Source organism: Dermochelys coriacea, chromosome 3, assembly GCF_009764565.3.
Source record: "Dermochelys coriacea isolate rDerCor1 chromosome 3, rDerCor1.pri.v4, whole genome shotgun sequence".
Taxonomy (NCBI): Eukaryota; Metazoa; Chordata; order Testudines; family Dermochelyidae; genus Dermochelys; species Dermochelys coriacea.
Window position 1 is genome coordinate 147,484,776 of NC_050070.1, and position 23,362 is coordinate 147,508,137.

Sequence of the window (23,362 nt, forward strand, 5' to 3'; positions counted from 1 at the left end):
GATAGCTAGAAACTGAACAATTAACACGGAATTATTGTGTAGTGTTCATGTAGTAGCAAATGCTACATTTAAATATGTAAAATGGTCTCAATTGTTGTAGGCCATATAGCACATGTATATGCTCGAAGTATAGGGAGAGCCCCCGTCCTTCCTGGCTGGTGTAGCGAGAGCTCCCTCTGCTGTTTCAATCTACTTCAAGTACTAGGTACACCTCTAACCTGATATAACGCAGTCCTCGGGAGCCAAAAAAATCTTACCATCTTATAGGTAAGACCGCGTTATATTGGGGTAGGGAGAGGAACCACTCCCCACCCCAGCTCACCTCTGCTCTATCTCCGCCTCCTTCCCTGAGCGCACCGCCACCGCTCCGCTTCTCCCCTCCCCCCCGGGTCCCTCCGTCCCTCCCTTCAAGGCTTGCCGCGCCAATCAGCTGTTTGCTGCGGGAAGCCTGGAAGGAAGGGGGGGGGGAGAAAAAGCGGAGCGGTGGTGGCCTGCTCAGGGGTCGAGGTGGAGATGAGCTGGGGTGGGGAGCGGTTCCTCTGTGCCTCCCCTGCCACTTGCTGCGGCCCACCGGGGCCCAGCTCGCTTCCACCTCCTCCCACGAGGGCGCCGCAGCTCCGCTTCTCCTCCCTCCCAGGAGCATGAGAGCCTGAGAGGGAGGAGAAGCAGAGCTGCAGCGTGCTCGTGGGAGGAGGCGGAGGTGAGCTGGGGCCGGGGGGCCACAGCAAGTAAGGGTGGGGCGGCACGCAGAGGAACCGCTTGCGGTAACAAGAATTCGGATATAATGAGGTAAAGCAGCCCCACTCCCTGGAGCGCTGCTTTACTGCATTATATCTGAATTCGCGTTACATCGGACCACATTATATCGGGGTAGAGGTGTATATGTATAGTAATAAACATATGCATTAAAGTGCACTTTCAATCAGGGGTGCTGGAACAATTTGTAAAATGGGGGTGCTGAGAACCATTGAACCAAATTGTAAGCCCTGTGTATGATGGAAACCACTTTAAGCCAAAGGGTTCTGCAGCACCCCCCGCACCCGTAGTTCCAGCATCTATGCTTTCAATATGAAACAGGAATAGAAAATAGTACATATGTAGACACTGCTATTCAAATTGTGAAATCTTAATGTTGCGTTCAATCTTCTAGTTTAATTTTTTGCATTTTATTTCTCAGCTATATTAACAAGGAAAAAAAAGTGGGGGGGGGGGGGAATCTAGAACTATTTGATTTACATAGTTCATAAGCTCCATCTGCAAAGCTTTCAACCAGCCAATCAGGGGCGGCTCCACCAATTTTGCCGCCCCAAACAGTCGCCACCGAATTGCCACCGCCACAACAACAGCAGAGCTGCCGCCGAAATGCCAGCGCGGGACACGGACTGCCACCCCACTCTGAATGCCGCCCGAAGCACCTGCTTGAAAAGCTGGCGCCTGGAGCCAGCCCTGCAGCCAATACACATTTAACTAGCTGCACACACATGCATCTTTTCTTAAGTGTGTAATTTTGTACTTGGCACATTCAGTATTCAAACTTCAGTCTATGACAACTGTGACATCAAAATTATTTAATTTAAATTTATTTATTTATTTTGGAGTCTAGCAAAATTACTATTCCTCAATGAGCGCATGGAATGTTTCACTTAGACTGTAAGCTCTTTGGGGCAGAGACCTAAGTTCCCTGTAAGCTTCGTGGCCACACAGCAGCCTATTTACTGCTGCGCAGGCACCCAGGGAACCTGCCTGGGAACCTGCCAGGGGAGGGGCGCACCTCCCCTGGCCTCTACCTAGCCCGGGCCCCAACCTGTGATATGTCACACACCACCTTCATATTGGTGCACATAACAAAATTCATACTGCACATGGATGGGAAAAATTAGAGGGAACACTGACAGAGATTATTTTGGTCTGTGTTTTTCATGAAAAATAAATAGCTGCAAGACTAGGAAACAGTGTTTGTTAAACACTTAAAAACTCAAAGAGTTCAACAAAATGAGCTCAAATTTCTCTCCCCCTCTCTCCCCAAAACATTAAGATGACAGCAAACACAATAGCCTCAGTTGAAAAGTTTTTTTTCTGTTAGTCCAACTCAATACAAGACTGTTTGCCAGGGGGCAGATTCAGCAGCCAGCACAGTCCAAATAAATCCTATGTACTCATGCTTAGGTCCATATCCCTTTCTTCAGCATCAGGTTTACTAATCAACAGAAGACACAAAGGCTCAAATACATACAAAACACTTGAGAATAGATACTTTTCCACTTTCTGCCAGCTGGAAAGGGGAAAGGACATATCCTTCTCCAGCAAGATAGACCTTCCTGTCTGCTATGGAGAGCCTTTCCTAGGTCCTTCCCTGTCCCTGGGTCCTCAGTAGTAGGATAGACCTTCTGTTTACAGCAGCAGCTGCTTGCAACTTAGGCCTATCTACACTACAGAGTTAGGTCGATGCAAGACAGCCTACGCCAACCTACGTGAGCATCTACACTAAAATTTCACTCCTGCCGACGTAATTGCCCCGCTAGATCAACTTAATAACTCCACCTCCATGAAAGGTGTAGCGTCAATGTTGACGTAGTTAGGTTGATACAGTGTTAGTGTAAAACTGTGTTGCTTGTATCGACTCTTACTGGCTTTAAGAAGCCATCCCACAATTTACTGGCTTTAAGAAGCCATCCCATATTGACAGTACAATCAGTACAAGTGCTCCTCGTGAGGATATGCACTGCCAACACAAGGAGCAAAGCTTAGACACACACAAGCAATGTAATTACTGCAGCGGCTATATGCCAACGTAAATTAGGTTGACTTAATTTTGTAGTATAGACGTGGTCTTAGAATCATAGGACTCGTCATGTGCTCCCTGAACTCAGTCCCCTCAGTCTTAAAGGACTGAGCATTGAACCAGGGTGCAAGGATGTGTACGTGACGCAGGACCTGCACCTTGTTACAAGGGCTATAACAGTATTTGAAACCATTTTGCAGCTTTAACAGTTGCAATCGCAACTAAGTGACTGCTGTAATAGTCACATGCCAAAATGTTAAGCCACTTACATAGTACAACTATATGTATATTTTTATACTGATATGAACCATATAGACAGTAACTGTTTGTCCAGTTCAGTGAAAAGCCGTGAAGACACTGTAATTAAAAAAAAAATACTTTGGGCTTTCAAAAAAATCCCTAAATGTGTAGACCTAAAATGACGCTGAAACTTACCTCTGCACTTTTCAGAGACTTTAAGAGATTATTAACTGTTTCTGGAAAAGAACTGCCCAGCATCCTGCCCATTTTCTCATAAAAAGCTCCAACACATGCCACTGCAGCACTACAAAGACAAGATGTCCCTTAGTAACCTCTTTGTCAACATTTAACATATAACTTAAATGGAGAGCATCAGACTAGGAGTTAAGGACATTTTTTTTTTAAATATACAGTATGTTGTTAATCATCTTCTATTACTAAAAATCTATTTATTATTCAGTGGTTATGTTGGTTGTTCTCTATATTTCACGCAAACTAGATAGCGAAAATAGAGAGATCAGCTACATGGGGTTTGCATGGGAACAGGGATGCTTCTGGGTTGATCCATTGGCAGGATTTTTCCTTAGGCCCTAATCCTGTGTAAAATTAAGCATATCATTAAATCTTTGCAGGATTAAGGCTTTAAATGGTTGCAGAAAACGGTCTTCAGCCAGACAGCAGAAAACTGTTGAAGATCAGCAGTACGTTCCTTACGTTTTGATATACGTGTCCTGACAATTGAAAAAAGAAAGAAGTTTTTGTTTGGTTTGTTTTTACATAAAAACTCAAAATGTGTACAATGTTGTACAATGCAGTTAAATTTAGATAGCTAAAATCATTGGGTCAGTCAATTTTTTTGAACCCACATTTTTCCTTTTCCTGATGTTCAGGTACTGGAATAACTTGGTTGGTTGGAGGGGGGGTTTTTGTTTTGTTTCATTTTTTTGGAGGGGGAAGAAGAGAGCTGAGGCAGAAAGGATTTTAAGCAATTTTGTGTTTCAATTAGACATACAAATAGTTCCAGCTGCAGCTTGACAGAAGCAGCTTCTGTGCATCCCAGGCCCCTGAGAATATGTAAACTGATATCACAAAGGGACAATGCTTTCTTAGCTTAAAGTTTTTAAACAGATACAATCAAGAATGCTCAACAATAATTTTTCAAATCACTTATAGCCTTATTATCCAACCAGCTCTTCATTTCAAACTTATCAAAGCACGTAACTCCTCATGAAGGACACCTTACATAAAAAGTCAGAAAAGCCATTTCAAAGTTCAGCTGTTTTTGAATAACCTGAATGGGAAAAAAAGGCTATTGGGATATTCTTTAAGCAGGGAAAGGAATACGTTTGGGAATTCATAATAAAAAACTATTCTGCTCAACATTTCTCATTAAAAAAAGGCGTAAACGAAGCAAGGAGAGTTTCAGCCCAAAGGGTCAATATTTCAGACAGCTGAGTATGTAAAAACAAAGGGTTATAATAGAAATGGTTTTACAACCTTAACTAGTATTTCCTACCAGTGAGACTGCTAGGACAGTGTTTCTCAACGACCAGTCCTTGAACCGGGAGGGGGGAGGAGGGGGTGTCCCTGAGATCGCCCTGACACAGCTTAGGAAGGCAGCAAGTCGCTGTTATCAAAAAGGTTGAGAGACACTGAGCTAGGATACCTGAAATGTGAGCTAAACACACACAGAACACAGAGATTATTTATTCAAGAGACACTCACTGTATGCTACAGTAGATGAATACAAACAAACAGATAACACTCTTTCTGAGGAGTGTCTAACGTTAACAATTATCTCTTGAAATATAAAGTCCATGTTAGGGTTTAGCCTGCAAGGTTCCATGCACCTTTTAATTTGGGGATCAGAATGTGCCAGTAAATATCTGAGAAAATCCAAGTAAAGGAATTTGTCCATTTGTTATTCTGTCAGGCATTAGCTTTCCTCTGGATGACATAAACATGTAAAAATTAGCCCAGAGTAGGAGACATTTCCTTACCTGGAGGAAAGACTCTTCAACTCCAGAAAACCACGTGAATCTTTGCTAGCTCTAAATCCTTCCCTCCACACTCCCAATCCTGCTCTTGTTATGTCTCATTTATTTTTATTATATACATATGTATATAATACACAAATGCATACACATGCAGATTAATGTAGAGATATGAAATACTTTATTTATAACAAACATTCCCCACTCTTAAGGCAACATTTTACTTACAGCTTGGTCGATAAATAGGCAGCAGTATCATCTTTATTCTTGATAATGTCATTACACTTATCAAGCGTCTGAAAGACAGTAAATGTATCACCAATGCTATAGAGAGCCGCAAGATTTTTAGCCAGTAATTTACGTGTGGGTGGCCCAGGGGAACTGCTGATGAGTCCAGTTAGCTGTTCCACAAGCTTCTTTTGTTTTTCCTTGACATCTGTCTGTTAAAGGAACAAAATTTATGTTATTATATTCTTTCCATTCATATGTAATTCAATATTTCTACCAGTTTCCATAAACCTGGAGGGAGATGTTTTATGTTTCAATCTAAAATACTCTATACTATACTCAACACCTGCACATACAAATTCTAAATGGAAATATACAAGTGGTTGCTATTCTTGAGTTCTTACTGTTTCTATCATATATCATTTATGAATACAATAATACTTCACAGAGGGTCCTTTAACCTCCAAGGACTATCCTCCTTTGCCATTTTCCACCTCTCTTTCCTCATCATTAAAAGGTCCCGTACTAGAAGAGAAGAGCTAAACTTACCGAGGTATATGAAGAACTGTAGATCCTACCAAGTATTGTAGTTTGTAAATCTATAATTTCAGACTGAGCACATGTAACAACAAGCAAATTAATAAGCACAGGTATTTACAAAACTATAAGATATATAAACTTCCAAATGTATGCACTTATAGTTAGTTAGGGCCCTGTGTAAATCACAATTTATTTTATTTTAGAAAATTCAGGACATTGTAAATGGCAAATTATTGAATTTTATGACGTTTGCATGGAATTCGTTTTACAAGTATCATTAGTCAATTTCAAGAACAAAATGAATTTCACAAGTAATGTCAGTCAATACCAAGGTGTCATTTCATCTTTGAAATTGACTAACACTATTTGGAAAATTCATCCTGCCCTTGAAATTGACTAGCTACGGTAATTTTTTTTTTTTTTTTTTTTCAGTATTAAAGACTTTCTTGTAGGACATTTTTCCTTTTACCTTTAAAAAAAAATATCATGGTTGCAGGCATTTTCATGATTTCTCTACATTACATGAAATCGTGATTTACACAGGGGCCTACTTCCTACTTACAGTCACGCTGAAGGTTGGCTCCCAGATCCTACTGCCACTGTTATGGATGTCCATCTAGTACCTTTACACGAGTATGAAATTAACATGACATTTTTAGAGGGAGAAATAAAGTTACCTTGTTGGCAGCTACAAGCACTTTATCCAGAAATCGCAACCACTCAAAAATAAAGACCGGCCTCTTTGCTTCTGTGATTTGAGCCAAAGCTTCTTCATTTAGCAACAAACTATGAGCCAGCTCCATCCTTATTTAAACTTTGACTTCACTGTAGACTCCTGTATTGTCTCTAAAATACAGTTAATGTACAATGTAAAGCAGTAAAAAGCTGTTACAATTTTTTTATTTAATGCAAATTAGTTTTCAGCGCAGAACTGCATTTTAAATACATACTACAGTATCAAACCCCAAACCTGCATACAGTTATGCTTGTGTTTAATTAAGTAGTTTCATAGAAGTCAATGGGTACATCTATACAGCCTGCAGCAGTGAGCTTCTCAACCTGGGTTAACAGAATTGGACTTGCAGGGTTCATGCTAGAGCTCTAAAAATAGGTATGTAGCCAGCTCTTTGAACTTGCATCTTGGGCTGGTGCTCAAGCTCTGAAGCCTAGGAAGGGGGATGAGCTCCACAGCCTGAGTTCCAGACCGAACCACAACTTCAAAGAGCTGTCTAGCGCATACCCAAGTCTGTCAACCCATGCTGCAAGGCTCACTAGCATGGGCTGTGTAGACATATCTAATGGGACTAGTCACATGTTTAAGATTAAGCACATGCATGTTTTGTTCAACATCTTTATCAATGATCTGGATAATGGGATTAATTGCACCCTAAGCAAGTTCGCAGATGACACTAAGATGGGGGGAGAGGTAGATAAGCTGGAGGGTAGGGATAGGGTCCAGAGTGACCTAGACAAATTGGAGGATTGGGCCAAAAGAAATCTGATGAGGTTCAACAAGGACAAGTGCAGAGTACTGCACTTAGGAAGGAAGAATCCATGCACTGCTACAGGCTGGGGGCCGACTGGCTAAGCAGCAGTTCTGCAGAAAAGGACCTGGGGATTACAGTAGGCGAGAAGCTGGATATGAGTCAGCAGCGTGTCCTCATTGCCAAGAAGGCCAAGGACATATTGGGCTGTATTAGTAGGAGCATTGCCAGCAGACCGAGGGAAGTGATTATTCCCCTCTATTCGGCACTGGTTAGGCCCACCTGGAGTATTGCATCCAGTTTTGGTCCCCACAGTACAGAAGGGATGTGGACAAATTGGAGAGAGTCCAGCGGAGGGCAATGAAAATAATTAGGGGGTTGGGGCACATGACTTATGAGGAGAGGCTGAGGGAACTGGGCTTATATAGTCTGCAAAAGAGAAGAGTAAGGGGTGATTTGATAGCAGCCTTCAAGTACCCAAGGGGGGTTCCAAAGAGGATGGAGCTAGACTGTTCTCAGTGGTGACAGATGACAGAACAAGAAGCAAGGGTCTCAAGTTGCCATGCGGGAGGTCTAGGCTGGATATGAGGAAACACTATTTCACTAGGAGGGTGGTGAAGCACTGGAATAGGTTACCTAGGGAGGTGGTGAAATCTCCATCCTTAGAGGTATTTAAGGCCCGGCTTGACAAAGCCTTGGCTGGTATGATTTAGTTGGTGTTGGTCCTGCTTTGAGCAGGGGATTGGACTAGATGACCTCCTGAGGTCTCTTCTAACCCTAATATTCTATGATTCTGTGTGTATTTGAGGTATAGGGACCTTAAATGTCAAAAACAAAGTACAGGCAGCTTCAGGATTTCAGAGGTTTTTCTGCCTGGTAAAGAGTAATGTTGAGGTCCTTGTAAAAAAATAGTAAAGAGAAAAAAAGAATGTTACCAGTCAAGAGACTCTACTTTCCTTCCCTTCCCCTCCATGATCTTGATTATCCTTTTAACTTCTCCAAGATACTGGATACCATGTAGAAGAATACTCCAGGGGGCCTTGTGAAGGAATCTGGGAAGATTCTCTTTGATTTGTGAGGAAATTCAGGAAGCCTTTACGCCTTCCAGTTGAAGGGATCTCCTGCACGAAGTACATAGTCCATAAATTGTATTTCATAGAACTAGAGCAGTATAGTTGTATGAAACATGCATTTCACCAAATGTAACTTCATCCACATACCAGACAATTTACAAACCCAGAGAGAAGTACTCTGCAGATCCTACACGTTTTTCTTTTTCCTACTTTTCTATTTCTCCTATTCCCTTCTCCTTTTTTTTTCCCCTCCTTAAAGATAAAAAGCAGGGTAATTATATGCAAGAAATGTGTATGGCAGAGGGGCATTGATGGCACTTACAGTGCAAATAAGTGATGGTGACATAACCACCACCCTATACCAGAAACCTACTGACCGCTATACTTATCTACATGTCTCCAGCTTCCATCCAGCACACATCACACAATCTATTGTCTACAGCCAAGCCCTAAGATACAACCAAATTTGTTCCATTCCCTCAGACAGACAAACACGTACAAGATCTTTAACAAGCATTCTTAAAACTACAATACCCACCTGGGAAAGTGAGGAAACAGATTGACAGAGCGAGATGGGTACCCAGAAATCACCTACTACAGAACAGGCCCAACAAGGAAAATAACAAACACCACTGGCCATCACGTACAGCCCCCAGCTAAAACTTCTCCAGCACATTATCAACAATCTACAACCTATCCTGGAAAACTCACCCAGACCTTGGGAGGCAGGCCAGTCCTCGCTTACAGACAGCCGCCCAACCTGAAGCAAATACTCACCAGCAACTACACACCACACCATAGAAACACTACCCCAGGAACCAATCCCTGTAGCAAACCTTGTTGCCTACTTTGTCCCCATATCTACTCTAGCGACACCATCAGAGGACCCAACCACATCAGCCACACCATCAGAGGCTCATTACCTGCACGACTACTCATGTTATATATGCCATCATGTGCCAGCAATGCCCCTCTGCCATGTACACTGGCCAAATCGGACAGTCCCTACGTAAAAGAATAAATGGACACAAATCCGATATCAGGAATGGTAACATACAAAAGCCAGTAGAAGAACACTTCAATCTTCCTGGACATTCTGTAACGGATTTGAAAGTAGCTATACTTGAACAAAAAAAACCTTCAGAAACAGACTTCAAAGAGAAACAGCAGAACTAACATTCATTTGCAAATTTAACACTATTAATTTGGGCTTGAATAGGGACTAGGAGTGGCTGGCTCATTACAAAAGCAGCTTTGCCTCTCCTGGAATTGACACCTCCTCATCTATTATTGGGAGTGGACTACATCCACCCTAATCGAATTGGCCCTGTCAACACTGGTTCTGCACTTGTGAGGTAACTCCCTTCTCTTCATTTGTCAGTATATTTATGTCTGCATCTGTAATTTTCACTCCATGCATCTGAAGAAGTGGAGTTTTTACCTATGAAAGCTTATGCTCAAATAAATCTGTTAGTCTTTAAGGTGCCACTGGACTCCTTGTCCTCATTTTACAGGTATATGACTTTTCATTTAGCTGTATTAAAATGTGTTCTGTTTGACTGGGCCCACTTTATCAAACAATTCGGATCACACTATATGACTGACCTGTCCTCCTCATTATTTAATCTTCTGCCAATCTTTGTATCATCTGCAAATTTTATCCTAACCGACTTTATACTTACTTCTCGATCATTGATAAAAATAATGAATAGCATCGGACCTACGATTCCCCTTTGACAATTACTTTTTGTCAAGCTTTTTTGTAAGTATCATAACAGAGGAGACTCTTGAGGAAGGATATCAAGGTGGATAATGAAAAGGAGTACTTGTGGCACCTTAGAGACTAACAAATTTATTTGAGCATAAGCTTTCGTGAGCTACAGCTCACTTCATCACTTTCAGCTCACGAAAGCTTATGCTCAAATAAATTTGTTAGTCTCTAAGGTGCCACAAGTACTCCTTTTCTTTTTGCGAATACAGACTAACAGGGCCGCTACTCTGAAAGGTGGATAATGAAGTGGCTTTGAGAATGTTCATAGGGTACTCCTCCCAAACAGCAGGGAACAATGGAGGTGTTAAGTTTTCAAACAAGTAAGTAGGCAATGGAGGCTGGCACCGTGGCTGATCAGAAACCAGCACCAGCCTCTCCACAGCAAATGAGAGATGATGGGTAGGGTGGAGATTGACTGCAGCTAGCCTTGAAAGGGAAGACAAGCAGTTTATGTTGGATGTGACAGAGAAGGGGGAACTAGTGGGAGAATGCAGAGAGAGGGGCGACACAGTCAAAGCAACAGGCTAAGAAAATGATCTTTGCAGCAGCATTCTGAACGGATATGCATATTTGAGAGCAGTATAGAGTTGAAAGAGGGAACGCTGTCTGGTAGTTTTCGAACAGCAGAGAGGGGGAAAGGACATCCAAATTCTATTCCCAGCTCTGCCACTAACTTGTTGAGTGACCCTTGAACAAGTCACTCACTCTACCTATGCCTTGGGTTCCCTCAGCTATAAAATAAGTATAACACTTCTTTACAGGGATGATACGAGGATAAATTCATTAACATTTGGGCCCTCAGACACTACAGAGATAGGGGCCATGGAAACACCCAAGCATGCAGGAAGAAATCTTAGTTGTTATTATTTAGTCCCAACGTGGTGCTCCATACCATTCAATATATAAACAGATATCCCCTGTCCTTATTAACTCAGGTGGTCAGCTCACTCAACACACCAATTGTTGCTTATGGCGCGGTATGATGCAGCAGCCTTCATCCTGAATATGGAGGTCCAAGCCCTGGAAAGCACAACTCCTAGGATACAACACACCCAGGCCATAAACCATTGCTGCGGAGCCATGCTGCCCTCCAGGTCCGTCACCCCTGCGCTATCGGGGGCCACTCCACCCACTGGGAGCCGCCAGCTCCGGTGTCGCCGGGCCTGGTGAGTTTCATCGCCAGCCGCTGCTGGAGCCCGGCCGCCAGGCCAGGCTCTCGGCGAGCCCCGCACGCAGGGCCAGGCTCGCAGACGCTGCCCGCCTCTGGCCCTGGCGCCGGCCAGGCCCGCCTCGGGCTCTCCGGGGCTCGAGGCAGGATTTCTGGCCGCCGGGGGGGTGGGCGGCTCCAGCAGCGTCTTCCTGCCCCCGGGCCGCAGGCACCCACCGCCCGCCACGGCCGCTTCCCCTCCGAGCGGCTCCCCGGGTGCCGCCGAGCCCCCCCCCCGGCCCGCACTCACCCGCCGCCGGCGGCCCCAGCAGAGCCCGACGGGCCCCGCTCAGCCGCGCACCGAGTCTCCCTCCCGGCGGCAGGAAGAGCCGGGGCGGGCGCGGGCGCAGGCGCAGGCCGGGACCCAGGAAGCGCCGGAGCAGAGAGTGCGCAGGACGGAGCCCCAGAGAGAGAGCGGGGGGGTGAGAGGCCGCGGGGGGTGCTGAGGCGTGGCGGGGGGTGCTGAGGCGTGGCGGGGGGGGGGCAGCTGGGGGGTGCTGGGAGGTTTTGGGGGGGTGAGTGGGGGTGCTGGGAGGTTTGGGGGGCGCGGTGCTGAGGGGGGGTGAGTGGGGATGCTGGGAGGTTTGGGGGTGGCTGAGGGGGGTGAGTGGGGATGCTGGGAGGTTTTGGGGTGGCTGGGGGTGCTGAGGGGGGTGAGTGGGGGTGCTGGGAGGTTTGGGGGGGGCGGGGTGCTGAGGGGGGTGAGTGGCGGTGCTGGGAGGTTTGGGGGGGCGGGGTGCTGAGGGGGGTGAGTGGGGGTGCTGGGAGGTTTGGGGGGGCGGGGTGCTGAGGGGGGTGAGTGGGGATGCTGGGAGGTTTGGGGGTGGCTGGGGGTGCTGAGGGGGGTGAGTGGGGATGCTGGGAGGTTTGGGGGTGGCTGGGGGTGCTGAGGGGGGGTGAGTGGGGATGCTGGGAGGTTTGGGGGGTGGCTGGGGGTGCTGAGGGGGGTGAGTGGGGATGCTGGGAGGTTTGGGGGGTGGCTGGGGGTGCTGAGGGGGGTGAGTGGGGATGCTGGGAGGTTTGGGGGTGGCTGGGGGTGCTGAGGGGGGTGAGTGGGGATGCTGGGAGGTTTTGGGGTGGCTGGGGGTGCTGAGGGGGGTGAGTGGGGGTGCTGGGAGGTTTGGGGGGGTGGGGTGCTGAGGGGGGTGAGTGGCGGTGCTGGGAGGTTTGGGGGTGGCTGGGGGTGCTGAGGGGGGTGAGTGGGGATGCTGGGAGGTTTGGGGGTGGCTGGGGGTGCTGAGGGGGGGTGAGTGGGGATGCTGGGAGGTTTGGGGGGTGGCTGGGGGTGCTGAGGGGGGTGAGTGGGGATGCTGGGAGGTTTGGGGGTGGCTGGGGGTGCTGAGGGGGGTGAGTGGGGATGCTGGGAGGTTTGGGGGTGGCTGGGGGTGCTGAGGGGGGTGAGTGGGGATGCTGGGAGGTTTGGGGGTGGCTGGGGGTGCTGAGGGGGGTGAGTGGGGATGCTGGGAGGTTTGGGGCTGGCTGGGGGTGCTGAGGGGGGGTGAGTGGGGATGCTGGGAGGTTTTGGGGTGGCTGGGGGGTGCTGGGAGGTTTTGGGGAGTGGCGGGGGGGGTGAGTGGGGATGCTGGGAGGTTTTGGGGGGTGGCTGGGGGGTGCTGGGAGGTTTTGGGGGTGGCTGGGGGTGCTGGGGGGTTTGGGGGAGTGGCGGGGGGTGAGTGGGGATGCTGGGAGGTTTTGGGGTGGGGCGGCTGGGGGTGCAGAGGAGGTTTTGGGGGTGGGGGCTGGTTGTGCAGGTAGTAATTGGGGCTTGTAAACTCTTAAGATATGAAGCAAAGCAGCAGCCACTGAACATCAGACTGGCTTTATTTTTACCTGATTTTCGGACTCTGCGGGTTATAACTTCCAGATCTTCACAACTGGAATTCTGCAAAAATGTCTTGTGTTTGTGGTAAAAATGGAAAATGTTGATCTCATGCTTTAGCCCTCCTCCTCCCCCCCCCTTCAAAAAATGTGTCTGTAATTTTACTTAGACAAGGTGGGCAAGCTAATATCTTTTGTTGCACCAATTTCTAATTTTAATTAAATTGTAATTTAATTTTACTTAAGTGACACTTTGTAAATTTTGATTTCAGTGGGACTGCTCAGGGTAGTAAGCTAAGCACCTGCCTAACTATTTGCAGGATCAAGACCCTGTAAGAATACAAAAATATATTTAATTTATTAGGGAAATTTTCTAGGGAATTCAAGATTAAGATGGATACTCCTTTTGATTTTATAGCATATGCTTCAATAAAAAACATCAATTTGTCTTGTGAGCTTGAATGGCTTAAAGAAATGTTGAGATTAAAAAATGTAGGCGTAACTGCCAGATTAGATGATCTAGCAAATGGGTCATCTCCATGGTGATGGTGCAGAAAGTTCAAGATAGTTTTGCCTAAATTCACAAAATCTGAACAAAGACCATTAAGTGAGAACGTTAACGGGAGCCTAAACTTGATTAAATAAAGAGTGAATTGCCTGATGCCTAGTTTTTCAGTGCCCTGGATGCCAATCCTGGCAGAAAAAATATGGACAAAGAAATTGTAATGCTCTGATGATGTTTAAAACCTCAGAAAAGATACAGATTCACCCATTTGTCCTGTGGTATTTATTTAGCCCAAGAAGTATTTAAAATTAAAGAGGAGAAGAGCTTCTTTGAATTGTAGACAACTTGGGCAACCATGGAAGAAAATTATGCCAAAAATACCAAGTGTGGATATCGAGGAAAAAGGGGGTCAAGTTAAATCTAGACAAATGCATCATCAGAGCAACTGACATAGTAGTCTTTTTTTTTTTTTTTTTCTAGCTGAGGGTATGAAGTGTAACCCTGCTAAAGCAACAATAATCCCCAAGGTGAGGCTGCCATAGAACGATGCTGAGCAAGAGACAAGATCAAGGATGATAACTGAAACATTAATTTCTACCCCTGGTAATTCACAAAATATCAAATGATAAAACTGCTGTCAGTCCCTCAGTCCAGTAGTGTTTTTTTGGCACTTGTCCAGTACTGAATATAGCAAACCTGAACCAGTGAGTTTATCTCAGCCCAAAAACAGTCTTCTTATTTCAATTCAATTCATTTTAAAAAGGTAAAATATGCAATAAAATATCTTCATTTGTTATAGGTAAGAGGATCTGAACAGGATACACATTAAACATGGAAGAAGAAGACGACGACTATATGTCTGATTCTTTTATTAATGTGCAGTAAGTAGCTTGCTTAAGTAGATCATACACATCTACATCCAGTAACAATACTGATCATTTTTGGGATTTACTCATTGAGTTTTTCCCTAGTGTTTATGAAGAGTCTGTCATCCCTGAATCAACCATTCTGTCAATTTCCAGGCATCTCATTAAGGGCCAAATCCTTACTCACTTACTTACTTCATTACTTACCCAAGTCACAGGGAGATTTCAATGGGATGATTCAAATGAGCAAAGCAAGCAGTATTTTGGCCAAATTGAAAATTTAGGCCTAATTTTTCAAAAGTGGCTATTGATATTGGATGCCTCCATTTAAATATTGGATGCCATCTTAAAGGGCCTGGTTTTCAGAGACTGGTTGCTCAGTACCTTCTGAAAATCAGGAGGACCCTTTAAGGTATCTCAGGTTGGGCACCAAAAATTCAAGGCACCTCAGATCACTAATTACTTCAAAAAAAAAAATAGGGCCTCTCCCCCTCTTTTTTTTTTTTTTTTGCATTTACTATGCCTCTCCTCCAAAATATAAATTATTTGTAGGTGGCTAAGGTGAAAAGTTGAGGAGCACTGTATTCCTTACAAGTTTTTACCAATTCTGTTGTAGAGACATTGTATGTCCAGGTGGAAATGGAAATGAGGCAAGATTAGCTGCCAATGAAACTCTTCTGGTAACTGCTGTTTCTCAGCATCAACAAAGTATACTGAGATCCTAAACAAGAAAGAATCCATCTGAGCTGTATAGTAGTCTAGCAGGCAGGATAAATAACTCTTTCAAAGGATTCTTTCCTTAAGAGGTTTCAGACTAGCAGCCATGTTAGTCTGTATTCGCAAAAAGAAAAGGAGTACTTGTGGCATCTTAGAGACTAACAAATTTATTTGAGCATAAGCTTTCGTGAGCTACGGCTCTGGCACCTTAGAGACTAACAAATTTATTTGAGCATAAGCATAATTTATTTATTTAAATGAGCATAAGCTTATGCTCAAATTTTTTAGTCTCTAAGGTGCCACAAGTACTCCTTTTCTTTTTCCTTAAGAGCTAATCTTTTAAACTGGTTAGTTATAATATAGACAAGAGCATTTCTGTAAGGTGCAACCAAACACTTGCATTGAGCTGTATAGGATCCCCTTTGATATGTCAGTTGCATTGCAGAGGAGAGAATGGGAAAAGATAAGTTCTGTAGGGATGGGAGAGCATCCAGATGGAAACACCATTTTGACTGTGTGTTAAAAGTTTACACATAGTTTCTATTTGCAATTATATTACAGAATAAGTAATACAATTATTGTCATTCTTAAAAACCATTTAAAGGTTTACTCGAGTGAAGCATGTGTGTTTGCAAGATGAGGTAAAGCTACAAGAATTAGTAGGAGGGATTAAGCAACAAGTAGTGTAGCTGAAACTACTTTTAACCTTTTTTTAGTATAATTGAGTAGGTTTCAGGTTCTCCATTAAATGTCTGATCTTCAGCTGTAGGGAGATTGTTATAAAGGAAATAATTTAATTTATTTTTTAAGGAAGTTTAATGCACGTTATATTTGACATTTTAGTCATACATCAAAAAAATCAAAGTTATGTTTTCCATGGATTACAAGCAGTCACCATTTTAGAACAAAGTTATTTCTGAGTTTTCAGAGTGAAAAAAATTATGGTAATATTTACCTATTTTCTTAAAGTTTTCACACATTTATAGTTCAAACAGCACAATGAATTGTATTCAAATTCCTACCACAATCAGATAGTATGAATTAGAAGTTTTGGCCCAAAAGATAATTTTTGAGTCCATTACAAGCAATTGAAAAATAGGGTATTAGAATGGAAGTGCAGTGATGCAAAGATATGGAGAAATCAGAGCTTAAGAATTTAAATTAGGCCTCCCCAGTCTTAAAGTCACTCCCCATTCTCAAGTGGTAGCTACATATTTTCTCTGGAGTTTGGACCTTGACAAAAATAAATTTGACGAAGAAATTTGGACCTTGACAAAAAATAATTGATTACCCCTGCACTAGAGGTTGCTTATCCAAAGCTGATTCTATGTCCTCGCCGTTTCATTGTAATGGATTATGCTGCCATTAAACATTTTTTGCCTCTTAATTAAAAAAAAAAAGAAAAAAAAAGACAATTAATACTTATTTTTTTCCCTTAGACAGGATGTCAGGCCAGGATTGCCAATGGTGAGGCATGTGAAAGAAGCTATTCAAAAAGAAGAAAAGCAGAGAGAAGCTAACCAGAAAAATAGACAAAAGAGCCTAAAAGAAGAGGAAAGAGAGAGACGTGACACTGTGTTGAAAAGTGCTTTAGGAAATGAAAACAAAGGCTTTGCTATGCTCCAAAAGATGGGGTACAAAAGTGGGCAGGCCCTTGGCAAGAGTGGTAAGTTTGTTAACTTCTAAGAATTTAGATGTATGCCCATTTTTCAAAATGTGGGTTTAAAAGGGTACCTGTTACTAATACTGTTCCACCTGTCTCTGGATGAATTAAATGAATACCTCTATAAGAATTCCTGTCTGTTAGCATAGTTCTTAACTGCCACCTTGGCACAGCAGAAGAAAGCACAGAAGGTGAGAGCAAGCCCTTAAAATCTCTGAAATAAAAAGGGTGAGGGATATGGGGGAATTGGAGGAGAAAGAAACTGTACTTGCTGCTAACTAAATGGTATTTCAGATGTGGATGATAGTTTACAAGAATCTTACTAGCTGTAGCAGGGCATAGCCTTTTGATTTTGGTGTTCCTTTCAAGCAAGTAACTTTTAAATATTAAAGAACCTATTTCCAATCTGCACAAATTTACAGCTTGATTCTGGAAAGGGAGCTGTGCACACAGACACTAAGTCCTTCTACACAGAGCCCTAGTGAAGCAAAAATGTCATCTGGGATCTATCCAGAGTAAATCACTAGGGGATGAATAAATGTTGCATTCCATGAGTGAATAGTGAGGGCATACTGACGCTTAGTTAGTGAATGTTTGTAAAGTGTCTGAAGATTCTCATATGAAAGATGCTACAGAAGGGTGCAGTGTATTATTAATGATTATTATTAATTACAAATATGTTATGCCTATCAAATTAAGCCATCCTTCTTTGGTGCGTAGGGCAGCAGCCTGAATGAAGCACATAGCAACGCTACAATTCAACAGAGAAAATAAGGAATGCCTGATCCGCCGGTCCATTGTCAGTGAACCATGATGCTTGATTTATCCATCTGTTTAAAAAAAAAAATTACCATAAAAACCAATTGTTCAGTGGCAAAATCTTATGTATACTTGGATAGGCTGTGTTTATGATTTGGGGAGAGACCTGACTTCATAAGCTGCCTGCCCTTTTTTCCTACAGGAGAAGGCATTGTTGAGCCTATTCCTCTGAACATTAAAACAGGTGTGTAATATTTACCTCTTTTAATTAGTTGGAGTTCACAGTCTCTCAGCTGCTCACAACAGTGTTTTGAACTTCAACAGGCAGAAGTGGGCTTGGTCATGAAGAATTACAAAAGCGGAAAGCAGAAGAAAGGCTAGAAAACTACAGAAAAAAGATTCATATGAAAAAACAAGCCGATGAAGAGGCTGCAGATCAGTTTAGGTAAAATGATTTATTTTCATGTTATTGTAAACATTTTCAGCTAATGTAAAAAAGGATCCAGGTTTCATACTTATCTTAAAGTGGTACTGGCTGCCTCAGGTTTGACTACCATTAAAATGTCTTATCAATTCTGAATAACATTTGTGTGATGAGTGGGCCCTGAGGAGGGTAATTACCAATTATTTTAAAAGAAAAAATGGTTTGACACAAGAAAACAAAAATACATAAATTCCCTCTGCTGTGCCCCTTAATTACTATGAAAATTAGCAATGCTAGAGGACAGACAAAAAAAGTACATATTGCCATTTGTTAGAGGGTGCAACTTAAACCAGAAATCTGTTTTTAAAACTATTTAAATGTAGCCTCCTCAAGGAAGACACATACGTACATATAACTTTACAATTATGTGTTTAAGCTTCAGCATGGTCCTGTTTAGGATGGCCTTCTCTGATCCTATCAGAGGACTGTATGCCTGTACAAAGGAGCAGAGTTACAAATGTTGTGGGGAACTATGGTGTGTCCAAAATCTCAACTCTTTATGTTACAATAAGTTCTTGCCTATAATATGTGAATTTGTTATCTGCCTGTTGATTGTAGCTAGCTTCTTTTTTATTGACAGAATGAGATTCAAAAGCAAACAAGAAGAACGTAAGATAGAAGGGGACCTTAGAAAAAGCCAGCGGGCCTGTCAGCAGTTAGACACACAAAAGGTAAGGCTAATACGCTGCTTTGGGGTGGAAGGATGGTTTATGGTTTAGAGCTGGCTACAAATTCTTCAGTCTTCATTTACAACAATATTATTTCATTTCTTAACAGTTTTGTATAATATTGGGTGTTATTGGACTGGCAATGCTTCTCTCCCTGAGATGCCCTGTGTTACCCAGGGACCTCTTGGTGCCAACTGGCAGAGGGCACAGGGTGCATAAGGGTTACAGGATTCCCATGGGTCTAGTATCTACATCCTAGTTCACCAAAGGATGTCATGTAAGGTCTCTACTGAAAGCTTGTGTCACACTGGTCATCACGATTATTATGAAATGGATGGATGGATAATATGTAAGGAGTTACGTGTGTGTGTGTGTGTGTGTGTGTATACACACGCACTGTAAGAATGTCATTTTCAGTGTGTGTGTGTGTATACACACACACACACAGAAAATGATGTTCTTATGGTTTCTGACTTGGAACTGGTCACTAAAAGATGTTAAACAAATTTCTTTCAAACAAGAAACTTTTCTGGCTGACTGGCTATATGCAGATTGAGTGATGTATACTTCACAATGAACGCCTATCTACAGTCTGAAAAAAATACTAATCAAGTGATTGCAAAGTCTCCGGGGGAGATTCTAGACAGGAAAAAAACAAGGTATGGGGGAATTACCCTGTTTACAAGTAAAGACAGTGGATTGGTGGAACTATATCTGGGGGTGCAGAGGTAACCCAATTATCCTTCATCTAGGAAATAAGTTGACCGTGTGTTTGCCTTATGAAAAAAGGATCACAGCCAAGCTTTGCTGAAAAACACTGGGAAGACTTTGGGGTGAGCTAAACTTAATTAAAGAAGGGCGTGTCTTGTTAATTAAGTTTAGGCTCTGGTACGTGTGTTATGATTTTATTTTATATGTAACCCTTTGTTTCCAATATTTCTGCATGCTATCGTTTGAATCTTTGTTAAATAAACTTATATTTTCTCTGTAAACAAATCTAAGTGTTGTATCTTAAGGAGTGCTGTGATCTAAAGTATAACTGGCAAGCAGGGGTGGACTATTCCTTTGGGAGCACAGGATCTGGGAATTATGTGAATGTCCACTGGAACAGATGCTGGACACACCAAGCGTATCCTCAGAGGGCTTAGGAGTTGGTGTGTGCCTATTGCCAACTTGCTAGTAGCTATCCTGGGGAATGCTGCACTGCGAGAGCCTGTGTCCTGTGGTCCAATAGAGCTTATATGCGACAGAAGTTACATCCTTGGGCTTAGAAACAAGAAATTCACATGAATTCATTTTGGTGTGTAAGCCTTTTAAGGACGCTTCAGACATCAGGTAGAAGGCCTCTTCCACCTTACTAACCATTTACTATTTATATGTTTCATGGTAGCTTGTGTCAGGCTCCTCAGTCTAGCTCAGAGGAGGCTGTTCACCTGCCATCCTAGATGAGAGAGGAGCTTCACAATGATGTGCATGTGCAGACTCAGGATTTTTAATGTAAAGTCATAAAAAGAGCCTTCTGAAAGTGGACATGGACGATAGAGAACCAATGACAAAAGATACAAGAATAGTTTGCTGTGCATTCTTGAACTTTACCAGCATATCTGGCACAAAAGTTTATTTTAATAAAAACTTTAAATTTGTTTTTAAAAAGCAGCAAACCCACAAATAACCCTTGCTGTGGTCCAATGTGATCTAAATTTGATCAGTTCTGTTCTTGAAGCTTCAGTGTCTCAAGATCATACTTTATAACAAAGTTTATAAAATGGTACTTGTCCCATTATAAACTGCGTTCATCAGGCATCTGCTGGCGAAACCTATAGTGACAGAGAGAACTTTGCTTGTAATTTTTTTTATTTTTAAGGATATTAAGGTTCCCAAGGAGATTTGGTACTGGACAGAACCTGAGCAAGAAGAAAAAGATCAAGAGGAGGAAGAAAAGGATGAATACAAATGTTCAGACTTAAGTGTGAGTGCTGAAACAGAAGTTAGTATGAAGTGGTCTTCATTTGTAAAACATGTCTGTGTGTATATATCAAAGTTCTAATAAGTGGTCTCTCTTTCTGCCTTGCAAAGTGATTTTGCAATAATATTATGTGGAGTATAAAGCATGATTATACTGATTTGGAGTAAGAGCAAAATTAAACAACACTACCTCACCTTTGGGCCAAAATTTTCAAAAGAGAGTAGTGATTTTGGGTGTCTTATTTTTAGGTGCCCAATTTGACACTTGATGGGTCTAGTTTTCAGAAAATGCTGAGTAATTGCCTCTAAAAATCAGGGCCCTCAAAAGTTGGGCCCTCAAATCGGTCACTTTTGAAAATTATGTCCTTTATACCCAAGAACCCATCAGTGGTGTTATTCTAATGAGCTCAGTCTGTGGCGGAGGTGGGTGATAAAAAAAAATCCTATCAGGAACATCATTCAATTGAAGTAAGATATTTTTAGTTGTTCAGTTGGTGAAAATAAAGAACAGCCAACATCCTTTAACCAGCTAGTTCTCCATAGATCATCGGCACACCACAGGCCACAATTTGGAGACTTGGGCTGTAGTATCAGTTACGGTGTACTAAGGTTTCCATGTTTTTGATTGCAGTATTGTGTGATCTTTTCTTAGCGAGCCCTTTTGAGCACCAGAGCTATTGATTAGCAGGGAAGACAGTGCATCTCAGGGGCTCAGCGAGGACTGTGATTGTGATTCCTTCTCAAAGCTATAAAATGTATTTCTCTGTATGTATATATACAGGTAATAGAGAAGTTACAAATCCTGACTGCCTATTTAAGAGAAGAGCATCTTTATTGTATCTGGTGTGGAACAGCCTATGAGGGTAAGAGTTAAATCCATCTTAGATACAATTTTCCTTTAGTTATGTATTTGGAGCCATATCCTGCAATTCTTATTTATTCATTCTTTACCCCAGCAAAACTCCCATAGAGGCCAGTGCCACTAATGATATCCGTGAAAGTAACTTTTGTATATATTGGTTGAATTCAGTCATTTCTCTTCTCTTGGGTTCCAGGACTAGTGAATGGTCAATAATGGGCTCTGAATCAATATTTTGTGGCCAAATTGGTAACATTTTCCTCTGAGACATCTCTCATCAGTCCCACCTGAGCACCACTTTTCTATTTTATAAGTTTATAAGAACTACAGCCCCATTTGGAATTAACTTAATCTGTTTGTACTGTTTCTCCATTGTTAGATGAGCTCATCACTTTTCTTCTGACTCCCCACCCCTCTCTTTTTTTAAATAAGATTTGGAAGATTATAGATCTTTTTTTCACATACCTGAATTATTAACCTTATTTTCCTTTATACTGTAGAGGCTGCAGATTTATCTTCAAACTGCCCTGGAGATAGTTCAGCAGATCATGACTAAAATCTTTATACTAAAAGGAACCCTGGAAAAATGTTGATTCACAGCAGTATTTTAAAATATCTCCATGGGACATCAAGAATTCACACAAGTATGCAGGTGGAAAGACATATTGAAAAGTTCAGAGCACACACGTTTGAAAGCACAGAAGCATTTGTAGATTTTGGATTTTTTTTTAAAGTGAAGCTAGTCATTGAACTCACTATTTAATAGGAATTACAAATATGTACTTAATGCAAAATAATTTAGGTTGAGGCAGGAGTTTTGCAGGTTTCTACCAAACTAAAAACTAGTTGGTACTATCTCTGCAATTCCAGTCTTGCACCTCAGAGGACAGGCAGCTAACTGCACCAAATTGTTATGGTTTATTATTTCTGTACACCTCCAATTGGAGGTACCTAGGTTCAGACTGCTAAATTGGTGTGTGAACGGATGGAGATTTGAAATGGACAGTACTTGACTTTGTAACCAACATTTTAAAGGCTTCCTTGGAGAAAAAAAAACACTGCCCTTCCTTTCCCACATAACAAAGCATGGAATAGAAGATAATCAGTTGGAAGTGAATATTGGTTAAGTCTTTATAGTACACAGTGTTAGACAAGTCATTTAATATGCGTCCTCCATGAGGATGTCTGATGTGAATCTTAAGTTTATTTTGTCAGCATAATCAGCCAGACATGTGAATGCTGATGGTTGAAAATGGTCTGACCTTGCATCAATCACTATTGCTTAATGTAAATGTGGGTGTTTGCATAGAAACTCTAAATTTCATCAATTTAGTGGGTATTTTTAAAGTGTTCATAATTAAACAGCTTTTTGCAACTATCTTTTTGTCCAATTTGTTTGCATTCAGTCAATACCTATTGAACAGTGATAGCATTGTCCATGAGCAGCAGCTGCTAGTGGAAGTAAATCCATAATGATAGAAAAAGGAGTTGAACTAGAAGAATTAGCTTTTACTGTAAGGCAGGCAGCAGCTTGTGTTAGACACATCATAGAGTTAGGACTGAGACAACCACCTACCCATCAGTTGTGGTGAACAGAGACTTTACTGTTGTAAATCTTGAAGTTTAATGGGCAAGTGGCAGAGGACCTCTTAGTTAATGCATGCCAGCTGCCAAGGAAGAACATGCCAGTAAGATGTTGTAATGGCACATTCACGTCTTACAAGCACCCCCTTGGCTGA

The 23,362-nt window shown here is 42.4% G+C and overlaps 3 protein-coding genes across 33 annotated transcripts in view; 1 reads left to right on the forward strand and 2 right to left on the reverse strand.

The window, feature by feature from the left end:
- Window positions 1–11,713, reverse strand: part of HEATR5B (HEAT repeat containing 5B) — a 97,133-nt gene extending 85,420 nt beyond the window's left edge. For 5 of the 19 annotated variants that reach the window (XM_043511512.1, XM_043511511.1, XM_038397400.2 and 2 more), the window contains exons 1-4: window positions 11,570–11,713; window positions 6,462–6,630; window positions 5,245–5,456; window positions 3,218–3,326 (exon numbers count right to left, since the gene is read on the reverse strand). In XM_043511512.1, coding sequence (XP_043367447.1) covers window positions 3,218–3,326; window positions 5,245–5,456; window positions 6,462–6,587 — 447 coding nt within the window. In that variant the 5' untranslated portion in view covers window positions 6,588–6,630; window positions 11,570–11,713. Of the gene's footprint in view, window positions 1–3,217; window positions 3,327–5,244; window positions 5,457–6,346; window positions 6,426–6,461; window positions 7,164–8,203; window positions 8,484–11,069; window positions 11,365–11,569 lie in introns of those variants that run through there. The other 14 variants (XM_043511509.1, XM_043511507.1, XM_043511503.1 and 11 more) reach the window with 13 other exon arrangements.
- Window positions 11,601–23,001, forward strand: GPATCH11 (G-patch domain containing 11). Of its 5 annotated transcripts, XM_038397407.2 has the most exons (10): window positions 11,661–11,741; window positions 14,123–14,245; window positions 14,442–14,523; window positions 16,665–16,891; window positions 17,850–17,891; window positions 17,972–18,092; window positions 18,712–18,802; window positions 20,664–20,768; window positions 21,546–21,627; window positions 22,124–23,001. In XM_038397407.2, exons 3-10 carry the CDS (start codon window positions 14,474–14,476, stop codon window positions 22,177–22,179), a joined length of 774 nt encoding a protein of 257 aa, XP_038253335.1. In that variant the 5' UTR covers window positions 11,661–11,741; window positions 14,123–14,245; window positions 14,442–14,473; the 3' UTR covers window positions 22,180–23,001. The 5 variants fall into 5 exon arrangements, with proteins under 5 accessions (XP_043367462.1, XP_043367464.1, XP_038253335.1 ...); XM_043511527.1 differs by lacking the exon at window positions 14,123–14,245 and having other exon boundaries at window positions 11,601–11,741; window positions 14,443–14,523; XM_043511526.1 differs by lacking the exons at window positions 11,661–11,741; window positions 14,123–14,245 and adding an exon at window positions 13,058–13,225.
- The window catches only part of EIF2AK2 (eukaryotic translation initiation factor 2 alpha kinase 2), a 57,194-nt gene continuing 50,492 nt past the window's right edge, over window positions 16,661–23,362 (reverse strand). For 2 of the 9 annotated variants that reach the window (XR_006280153.1, XR_006280147.1), the window contains 2 exons: window positions 17,907–18,032; window positions 16,661–17,718 (listed from right to left, as the gene is read on the reverse strand). Coding sequence is in view for 1 of the 9 variants with exons in the window: in XM_043511523.1 (XP_043367458.1) it covers window positions 17,988–18,032 (45 nt within the window). In the remaining 8 variants the exon portion in view is untranslated. Of the gene's footprint in view, window positions 20,617–23,199; window positions 23,291–23,362 lie in introns of all 9 variants that reach the window. The other 7 variants (XR_006280154.1, XR_006280148.1, XR_006280150.1 and 4 more) reach the window with 5 other exon arrangements.